The sequence below is a fragment of the Hemicordylus capensis genome, chromosome 3, assembly GCF_027244095.1.
Source record: "Hemicordylus capensis ecotype Gifberg chromosome 3, rHemCap1.1.pri, whole genome shotgun sequence".
Lineage (NCBI taxonomy): Eukaryota > Metazoa > Chordata > Lepidosauria > Squamata > Cordylidae > Hemicordylus > Hemicordylus capensis.
Genome location: NC_069659.1, coordinates 24,689,900 through 24,701,286, shown reverse-complemented (window position 1 = coordinate 24,701,286; position 11,387 = coordinate 24,689,900). Strand labels below are relative to the sequence as shown.

Below are 11,387 nucleotides of genomic sequence, written 5' to 3'. Positions count from 1 at the left end.
TGGGGAGGTTAATTCTCCTGTCAAACGTTTTATGTGGTTGTTGTCATCCCCATCCAGTTCCACCCTCTACTTTTGTTCCTGGGTATGTCTGTTTTGTAAGGGACTGGTTGAATTTTCAGGCATCTCTCCCCTCCTCGCTGCCATTATGGCTAGTGGTATGGGATAGATATAGCTTGGGGTAGGTGGACACTAAACTACCATTCCCAAGGGCCAATATGGGAATGTAAATATGAATGGCACCAACATGATGCATGCACTAATATTATGAACTAGGCCTCTCAGAAAAAACATATCTGCTGAGTAAAATACCATCGAATCTGACTCAAGGTGCATGGGGTTCTTTCATCATGTGGGTACACCCTTTTCAGTGTGGAAACTTTACATGTGGTGAACTAGGTTCATGTTCCTGAGGCATGCAAAAAGTCTTCCTCAGCAGTTAACTGCCTTCCTTTTCCACTGTCTGTGGCTCCCATCTCTATGACCCTCCCTGCCCCATTCCTCAGTCTTCTCTATATTTATCAATGACCCTCATGTACCACAAGCCATCCAATGAGCCCCACAAACACTAAACATCCAGGGCCTGGATGTTTAGTGAGGAGGGTTGGCTGGCTTGTGTAGACAAAACTCATTACTCAGAATCATAGGTGTCTAACTGACACCTGATTTCATTATCTGCAGATACGAAAGGTTTAAAACCCACATATCCATGGTTCCTAGAGGGCCAGAAGTGACCACGGTGGTCACTTCTGGCCACCATTTTGTCAGAAGGTCAAAATATGCAGGATTTGCAAAATGTCTCATGTGTTGATTGGCTGTTGAAAAGAAGGGAGGCAGCCCATACATGCAGGGGTTATGTGTACACTTTGAAGTGCTTTTGGGACTCTGAACCGGAGCATTTTAGTCTTCAATGCTCAACTGAGGCTGGTCTCAACTGAATAGTGAAATTACACCATTTAGTAGCTGCCAGAACATAAGATAAAAGTCAATAAAAAGAGGATAATTTATTAAAAAGATCTAATGTTACAAGAACAGTACACAGGAACCAGTATTTGACTGTGTCTTTCACATAGTATATACCATTATATATAGTAAATATATACAGGTTGTATACAAGATATCTAACATTTTGAGATGACCCTTTGTTTTGGTTTCTGAACAAAGTTTTTTTTTCTGATATTCTTAAAATTATTATGAAGTTATAGAAAAATACAGTCTTTCCAATTAAGTTGGACTGCTCTGTTACAATCTCACCCAAATAAAATGAAAAGAGCTCTCGGCACCAACCCCTCCCAAGCAAAACTCAACCCCACAACATGACAACAAAAGTCTCATCAGAAGGAAATGTCTCCTGCAAAATAACAAATATGGTAATACAGAGGTACTTAAACATTTAAAACATGTTTATTAAGAGGTTGAAGATGCAAAATACAGCATTCTGCACAGGCTGAATAGAAAACATACCCCTTTATGTCCCAGCAATGCAGCTACATAATGTGAAGCTGGGGTTCAATACAACTAACAAAAGCTTGGCCATTCAGTTCTATGGTGTGAACTAACAGCAAGGTGTCTGCCACCTTGCTTGAAGCACAGTCTGATGAACCTTACTTCTGAAATATAGCACAGAGAGCATCGGCCGTGAGCTGGGAGACTGTGAGCCTGCCGAGTTTCCATTGCTGATTATGGACTGGCAAAACATGCTCATGGAGAACTCTCACTTTCTATAAGCAACATTCAGAAAGCTGGGTTTGCTATGCCATTCCCCTTTGCTGTATTACAGCCATTGCTCATAATCTGGAAAAATGCAAGCATATGAAGGGCCAACCCACCCCCATCTAATTCTTGATCTGAAAATAACTGGTGAAGAAGAAATTAATAGTTTTTTTAAAAAAAACAAATTAAGGAAAAGGCCTCTAGACTATAACATGTCCCCTGCTGACATCAATGGGGGCTCTCTAGGCATAGAGGGCTCTCTTGTTCCTCCTGATACTGATAGGACCCTACCACCATCCCATGCATTGTACATGCATCATCAGTGATAGTGGGAGGAGCATAGGATACAGGGAGGGCTCAGCTCCAATGTGTTCCTGATGATGTCATCATCAAGGACGTATCAAGGCCTAATAGTCTCCAGACTTGCCCCTCCGGGCATGGATCAGGCCGTGCACCATTTGATGACATTGTGGGCTTCCAGACAGGAGGTGCTGCTCATTGCTGTAGGAAGGGCCGTAAGCTTGGAGGCCTATGGCATGTTATTGACGACACGTAATTGAGTTCTCTGGGGTCTACAGTTCTCTAAGAAGGCTCTAATATTTTCCGGCCTTTTCAGCCACATTCAGATATAGGACTCACTGGGCATTCCTCAGACTAAATCCCATTGATATTATTGAAAGTTAGTCATGTTTCATTGAGTTCAGTGCTGAGCCATGACTCACTAGTGGCCCACTAATTGCAAAGTTTTGTGTTGTGCTGTGGTCACACAAATTGCTGACCATAGAATGTTAATCACTACAGGTACATGATGACACTTCCCATAGCCAGCAATGGGAAAGTCCCGGTTGTACACCTATTTATCTTTGCTGGATTGTGGCAATTATATTTTATTTCCTGTTTGTTATGAATGGACTTCAGCACTACTGTCTTCTCTGCATGTCACGGCAGGCTGCTACACCCCCCCTACCCCATACATTTCGCAGTAAGGAGTGGAAATAATTTGCCTTTCATTCAATTGAATCACTAAGACCTTTTTTTTTTAAAGACTAGAAGTTGATAATCTTAAAGACAGAACTTGAGGATGTCTTTGTTACCTCTATAACCTGCAGTGCTGAAGCTAATCATTCTCTGAGTATCAGAGTTGTTAGGAAGAATTTAAACCAATTTTTGCTCTATAGGAGTAATATGCAATGAAACCCTAGATGTAAATCAGTGGGTGACAGAAAGCAAATGCTTCCATCTGCTTTCAAGAGATGACCTTTGTTGGGTGGATAGTGAATTAATGGAGAGAAACCCATCACTGAGCTTTCAATTAGTGTTGTAAACTTTTTCCGCAGCACTTGCTTTGCCTAATCCTTTGTTTAAATCTGCTGTGCGCCAGCTTATTTGGAGCATGCTCAGTAACAAGCAACATAACAAGTTCTGGGATCCAGATAAGTTTTGTTTTAATCATATAATCACTGTGGATTGTATCCAAAGAAAGTGAATCCTGACTGAGCACCGCTAAAATTAATGGAACTTAAGTTAGATCAGTTGTCTCCATTGATCTCAATGATATTTTGTCAGGATTCACATTCCTCGGATACAACCCACTGGATGGTTCCAGCGCTAGCACTTTCCCAATACTAAATATGATTCCCTCAAGCTTGATCCTGTGCATCCATGTAAAATTCCTTTAAAAATACATTACTTAAAGCTGCATCCCTCACAACACCATATTCACCATGTTAAACAGATCCACACATGTATTATATACACATCACAGACAAGGTAGGAGGCATTTTGGCTTGACTCTGAAAACATGAAAGGCCTTCAGATCTTCAACAGGAAAGTTGTTCCTTCTCCTACTGTACTGGAAAATGAAAGACTGTGATATCACAAAAGAACTGCTGGGATGAAAGTAGGCAGCATATGGTCTTAGCCATAAAAGCAGGGGTTCCCAACCTTAGGTCCCCCGATGTCACTGGACTACAACTCATTTGCAGCCACATGACCTCCAGCTATTATGGCTGTGGATGATGGCAGTTGTAGTCCAGCATCTGGGGACCCAAGGTTGGGTACCCCTGCATAAAGTAAGTAGCTAAATGCACTAGAGACATACCATATTTACCCAAAACGAAGACAACTCTGGATTTAAGATAACCCCCTTAAAAAGTAAAGGTTAAATACAGGCTGTACCTGCATTTACTCAAAAGGAACAGGACTCCAAATTTAAGACGACCTCCTGAATTCTAATACTAAAAAACTTGGGGTGGGGGGGAAACCTAGTCTTGGATTCAAATACAGTAATAGCTTAGGATTATTGATCTTCAGATGATGACTCATGTTCCATAAGCCAAACTGATGTCTTAATAGGAGTGTGTAGAACTGGTTCTATCTGAACCTGGTTCAAATAGATCTGGCCTGGTAAGATTGGTTCAGACTCCTATAAACACCAATGATACCAATAAAGGGGTGCCAGTTTGGGTTTGAGCTGAACTGGCCCCGGTTCTAATGGAACCAGTTTGGTGGTTTGAGGGTGCATGCTTGTAAAGGGGAATCTGCTGAGAATTCCCCTTTACAAGCCAAGGGGGAAACCCTGCCTGCCTTTTAAAAAAACCTCCTAATAGGGGTGCCAAGAGGGTACTTTGTAGTTGGAGGCGGTGGTGGCGGCAGTCTGGCTCCTCTGAACTCTCCAGACCAGGTCCTGTATGGGCCTGGTCTCTACATGTGCGGAGGCCAGAACCGGGCTGCACTGGAGTGCTGGTCGTGGCTGAAGAGTTTGGAGGAGCCATGCTGCTGCTATTGTGCTGCTGCCCCTTCTGACAACGAGGTGTCCTCTCACAGCCCCTATTAGGAAGTTTTTTTTAAGGCAGGCAAGGTACACTGGATTGCCCTTTACAAGCACAACCCCTCAAGCTGAATTGAACCAGTTCCAAACTGCTTTGACCCAGTTCAACCCTTGGACGAAACTGGGGACCAGTTCAACTCAAACTGGCTTGCGGTCTAGCGGTCCAGTTTGAATTTGGCTCGAATTCGAACCGAACCACCATAATCGGTTCTATGCACACCCCTATGTCTTAACACAAGTCACATCCATGTGTCATGACCATCTGATAGAGGAAAAAAAGGAGAAAAATGGACTGTGGATGTGAGGAAGAGAAAGCAATGACAAAATATTAGGTACAGATGTAAATGTCCAGCATTGTAGGCTGAGTTTGAAGATGGATCTTGGATCTGGACTCCAGAGTCTGGAGAGGCTGAAAGCCATTGGCCTGATGGCTAGAAACACTGCTTGATAGGATTCACTCTCATGTTGTTCAAGAAACTGCATTCCCCACTAGAATATTTGTACATATCATTGAAAATCAAGGCAACACCATCCTGTCTGCTCTTGATAGGGTTTGTTGATATCCTCCAGTTTAATCACAAAATATAGACAGTACAGTACCATACAAAAATGGACTACAAAAATAAAGGTCTACAGACAGACGACTGTTTGGGGATAACAGCGTTGCCTCCTTGCATGTATTTATTGCGTCCAGTTAGCAACAACTGGAGGCTATGGTTGAATGTCCAATGATGATTTCATTGCTATTTGCATTCTTAGTCTATTCTCACTATTAAAAAATAAACGTTTTCTCCCTTTATGGTTTAGGTGGACAATATCTGATGCAAAACAATAGGGCTGAGTTTTGCTCAGTTGAAAGGCTTCAATTTTATCTTGCTGTGAAAAAAAGTGGCTCATTGTATGCCCAGAGACTACAAACAGAGCAGAAAAACAATAGAAAATTACCATACTTTGCTAACTTGACATGGCATTATTAATTTCTTTTAAAGGCAACATTTTCTACAGTAATTTAGAAAAGAGCCAATTAATGTAACTTTTGTCATCATGCCTTGTCCATTATGGAAAATAGGACGGCCTTATGAAAAGAGGGAGAAAGGAGGGAAGCCCACTAAACTCCAAGCATTTATCAAACTTTGTCCTCAAAAGGAAAAAAGAACCCATAACAAGTCAAACCAAATTGATGTACTGTACTAGACATCACAATTTAAACGACTAATGATACAAGACTGGTGTAATATAGAAACAGATTCAAAAAGTAAAGTAAATTTGACAGAAATTTCATTTGCTTACAGAAGTTCATTTTATATAATCTGCATATTTTCAGTTGGGCAATAAACATCCCCTCCCCCTTAGAGGACATTTACAAAAAATGAAGAGAAGAAACCTGATGAATTGTTTTAGCATTTCTCCCTCCTACAGCACTCTTCCTGGTGCACTATGTGTATTTCCATGTGTCTTTGACCATTAGCTCTTTGCCTTTTGCATCTCCCGCGGACACAGGGCTTCATCCATTGGTGTTATCAGGCTAAAGCAATCGAACAGATGGAAGAAAAAGACCCACAGTCTTCACCATGAGGTTGAAGGAACCATCAGTACCAAGAGAAATGTCACAGTCGATGAAGAAGTGGAGAAAGCACGTAGGCTTGATTGAGAGCTTGTGACTTTTCCACCTGAGATTATCAAAAGCAAAACCAAAAGTGAACAGAAATAGCTGGCCCTTACAGTATGTTAGCATTTTGCAGAAGTTAGCACAATGATTCTCGGACTAGGTGCTGGGGTATATGTGTGTCCCACACAGCATGTGCTGTGAAAAATAAATCCTCCATATTTATTATTTATTTATTTAGTTAGATTTATATGTCGCCCTACTCCCATAGGACTCAGGGCAGCTTACAAGCAATAACTTACACAGCAACACAATTCCATAAAAATATATCTTACATAACCTCATAAACCACAACCACATACAATACTCATTCCACATGACATAATAACCATGGATTACAAGATCACCCTACAACGAGCTATCTCAGCGACCGAACACCTGGCGGAACATTTCAATCTTACATGCCTTAAGAAAAGCCAACAGATCAGAGAGCTCTGATATTATCCGGGAGACCGTTCCATAGAGTCGGTATTGAATACATGTATTGAATACATTCACCACCTGTGCTCATCAGAGCAGAGATGACCTGGGTAGTTCCACCTCTTTGCCCATATATGGGATGCCCATCTGATAAGTGAAATCTGATAAATGAGAGGGAATCCGAGAAGAATGCACTTCCATCCTTTAGCCTTGCTCTCTCTAGTTCCAGCATGGCTACAGTCTCCAAGGCATTTCATTGGTTCATCTTGGTTAGCTTGGCTCAGTTCAGGCTTGGCAAGAGCCAGACTCTGGCACTGTTTGTGTGGCTCCCCAAACTGGTGCCATATATTGCCACATATTTCTCCCTGCCAGACTGCCAGTGCTTATTGTCTCCTCGCCTATTTGCTTCTCTCCTAGCTTCCCTATCCACTCACTCACCCTTCTGTCTATTTGTCCCATCGCCACTATGGATGTATTACCAGTTCAGACCCTGTCTTGCAAGTGCCTCTGTTCTGACATTCCAGTGGCTCAGCTGTCCTTGGCCTAGCACTGACACTCCCAGGTTTGGGAGATGCCCAGTTAGCACATCTGATACACTGCTGACATCACAACTGGGGAGAGCACCTTAACTCCTCCCTGAATTAACACCTTTTCTACAATATTTTACTTGAAGGCATGGGGAGCAGCAGTTGGGATGAGGATTCAATAGAAACCAGAGATCTTCCCACTTGTACAAGTAGAAGTATTACATGTACAAGTGGCTCCTCTGGATCCCTTGTGCAAGGGGCTCCTTTGGATCCAAGCTGGCGTGCTCTTGTATTTATAGGCTAGACTCTGTGCGACAATATCTAAGGTTCATTTTAATTACAACAAATACCAGGGTTTGAATTTGTTTCCCACCAGGATGTCTCTGCTAAGCCAAGATGTAAAAAATATAATTAACTTTGTATTTGGCAAGAAATCCTGAGAGTAAATAACCTTCCTTTTGTTTGTCTGAAATACATGTCCTTTGCAAACTTATTCATCAGTGACATTAGTTATAGTTAATCAATGCAAGGAAAAATAAACAATGCACTATGTTATCTTTTCTTTATACATTAGCATGGTAGGTTCTTTATTGGCTGGAGCTGAGTGTCCCAACTAGCAATTCTCACGTTTTCAGATATTTTCTTTCTGTTGCTTATGCTTTGCCCACATGATACTGACTTCTACTGCTGCTGGACACCCCACTGAAATCTACTATGCCAAAGCTTTCCTTTGCATTCACATATATCAGCTGTTTTAAGGGAGAAGACCTGAGGGCAAGTTTATACCAGCTATTCTCCTAGTATACATCTCAGGGGAAAACTGGTGGATTCACTGGTTGGTTCTCAACTGCCAGGCTGATCTATTTAGGAAGCAGTGTCCTTACTTTGAACTGATTTCATTTGCTCTCAGTGATGTCAGCATGTGGACAAGACAGATTGAAGATGTAGCATCTGGCACCATCATATTAGCTAAATCAGGGGTTCCCAACCTGTGGTACTCCAGATGTTGCTGAACTACAACTCCCATCATCTCCAGCCATGAGCAGTTGTAGCTGGGAATGATGGGAGTTGTAGTTCAGCAACATCTGGAGTACCACATAGCACAGGTTGGGAACCTCTGAGCTAAGTGATCCTTTAATTTCTAAGATCACCCATTGGACTAACAGGAAGTATTGCCATTCTTTTGAACTAACTTCATTTGCACTCAGTGACATCAGCACATAATATAATCTGATTGGCTATGCAGAGTTATGGCACCATATCTACTACCTGATTGGCATCACTCATGTTAGTAATCCAGGAAAGAAACAGTAGACCTAACCTGGAAAAATACAATGGTGAAGCAGTAGCTTCTAGGGCAAACAATGGCAAAAAAGAGGTTTGTGGGGGGGGGGGACAGAATATTATCTCAATCAAACATTTTTCTGGAACATTTCCTTACTAACTCACCCATCTTGAAAAATTTAATTTCTGTCTAAAAACAAACATGGAAAAATATTTGATGCAGCTCTTTTTACAACAGCACTGAACACGGGATAATTCTGTTATTTCATAGGGTGGGTTTCTCTAACAACAAGTTCACATGGGTACATCTAAGACTTGATGCTTGTCAGGCAGCAGTGATTTGTGTGTGTGAAACAGCCTTCAAACACACACAGACAGAGCTTTCATGTCATATCACATCACCAGTGTTCACCTCAAACTCAGTACTTTTCAAAGGAGGCAGCTAACCTACTCACCTGAGAAGCATGAAATGATGAATAGGCAAAATTAAAAAGCAAAATTAGAAATAGATTTCGGGGTTCCTCCCAAGGATTTTGTTTTGTTTTGTTTTGAGAATGTTCAAGGAAAGGCAAATTAGTCTCTACAAGACAACTGAAATGTCCTAGGGAGGTAATCTGATATCATATTTTGTGTGTGCATGCATGTGAGCATAAATCCTAAATTGCTTCCATCTTCTAGAAAGTACTATAAATGAGATTATCTCAAAACAGTCTGACAAAAACACTTCTACTTTTGGTCAGCTTTGTCACATATTGGTCATTTGGTTTTATAAGCTTGTTGCATCTGGATGCATTCTTGAAATACAATAGTTGTGTAATGGCCTTACCTGAAAGTGATGGTACCCTGATTTGAGAACTTGGTGTTCCATCCCCTCCTTCACTAACTGCACGTACTTCTATGATATAGACACCTACATCAGGTAGAAGCACCACTGCAGAGGTTTTTTGTGTTTCAATGACTTGACTGTTGCTGTGACCTTCTTGCCTAAACAATACCTGTTGAGTTGACCAAATATAAATGAATAGCTTTAGCATATTTGATACCATGTAAGTTCATTATCAGCCTTAAGAAAATGGCAATTAAAAGTAGGACTAAAGAATTTAGGATTAGTCTCATGAAATTTACACTGAGGACTGGGACCTACACTGCAACATTGCATTTTTAAAGTAGAGATGAAAGTACTTCCACAGTTCTGTTTATTTTTATTTGCATTCTTCTACTCCTGAATTCTAATGTAACTAGGATTTCTAAAACTGATTATAGAATTGGAGCATGAGCAATGTGCATCAACTTTCAGTTCATTTAGCCCTTATAGGTAAATCATGTACCTAGATATACCACAGGGTGTGTGTGGCAAAGATGACAACAAGCTAGCAGCATAACTTATGAGCTCCTGCCTCAATATTGGAATCACACACCCATTGGAGCTGAAATTCTCAAGCAGAAACCTCACAGGTCTTAACCATGAACGAGAAAAGGAAAAACAGGCACAGCTCAAATGATCAAGCAGCCAAGGCAGGGAAGCAGATGAAGACTGACTCCTTCCTTCACACCAAAGGAGCCACGAATACAATCTTTACACTCCCTACCAAGAACAGATTTATGGTCCTGGACATAGAGAACCCTCCTTCATCCCCACAAGGAGTCTGCGACAAGGGAGACTGCATTACATCAGGAATCCCCTTTGCCATCTAAGGATTCCAGGCTGGGAAACCCCCAGGAGCAGCAATACAGGAAATCCAAAGGGGCCAGATGTCCCTCTCACTACTCCCATGAACTGCTACCAGGATACCTAGGTAATGCCTGCCTGCCTCCTAGCTGCAAAAACCATAATTCAAATTTTGGAAAGCCTAAACACAATAACAACGAAGGTAGATAAGCTTAGGTATGACTTTGATGCATTCATAAAGAGAGACAACTGTGGGAAGAAAAGCCCAACTATAACCCAGAAAGCTGTGCTTAGTAACACCCAGGCAGCTCCCTCTCCAGTTCCTGCATGGGCCCCTTCCAAGAATCTGCATAAGATGTGTGCAGGGCTGCCCAAAACAACCCACTCATCTAATATACCACACATACTCCAAACCTCCCAGGTGTTGCTTCAGGTCATAATGAATTACACCAATGTAGGGAGATGGTCATCTTGTAAAGCCATAATAAATTCTCAGAGTCTGCTTTTAAATGGCCACCCAAGATTTATAGACTGGGACTTGATCCAGCTCTTACTCATTACCCAGACTAAGAGAATCTTGTGTAGCTTCTCTCACTCTGCCCTCCCACTTAAACTCATCTAGATTGGGAGGAACCTCTTTTACAACCACAATGCAAGAACTATCAGAGTATTCAAGGACTCCATGGTACAACCTCTATTTGCAAAGAAACTTAGAAGCAAAACAGCTCATTCTACAAGTGACCTTGATGATAATGTCTCCAGGGGAATGAGTAAACAGTCTGCAAATGACACTGCTGAGTGTGCTGAATTCAACCAGATGGAGCAGACTAACCCTTTATGGCCTGAAGAATCAGACTGGGCCCTGATGAACTTACTCTGTACACATGCTACCAGTTCTACCTGCCCAACCTGAAAGTACCTATACTCTGCTTCACATGTCACTCGAAGGACAGGGAGCAAAATTATGCAGGACTCTGCCTGGCCCAAATGGCCAATAGACGAAACCTCCACATCCTGTACAGCTCCCTCAAAAATGAACAACCTGCTGAATTTACCTTCTGGGCCGGGAACAAAATGAGTGTAATAGCTTATCTGTTAGTCTCCGGAAACCTGCTACAATTCATAGACCACTTCGAGGTCAACCTCCCTCTCCCCCACCGCAATTTGACAGTGACAATTTCCCAGACTCCCTGTGACTAAATTCTTTCATTCAGCAGCCCCATGCCAAGACCCTATACTATCCACAAATCTTATCAGTGGGAAGAGCTTGCCACATCATAA

The 11,387-nt window shown here is 41.8% G+C and overlaps 1 protein-coding gene across 6 annotated transcripts in view; it reads right to left on the bottom strand.

The window, feature by feature from the left end:
• Positions 1–982: 982 nt before the first annotated feature.
• Positions 983–11,387, bottom strand: part of CNTN5 (contactin 5) — a 1,193,410-nt gene continuing 1,183,005 nt past the window's right edge. For all 6 annotated transcript variants that reach the window (XM_053307214.1, XM_053307213.1, XM_053307217.1 and 3 more), the window contains 2 exons: positions 9,264–9,432; positions 983–6,210 (listed from right to left, as the gene is read on the bottom strand). In XM_053307214.1, coding sequence (XP_053163189.1) covers positions 6,107–6,210; positions 9,264–9,432 — 273 coding nt within the window. In that variant the 3' untranslated portion in view covers positions 983–6,106. The remainder of the gene's footprint in view (positions 6,211–9,263; positions 9,433–11,387) is intronic.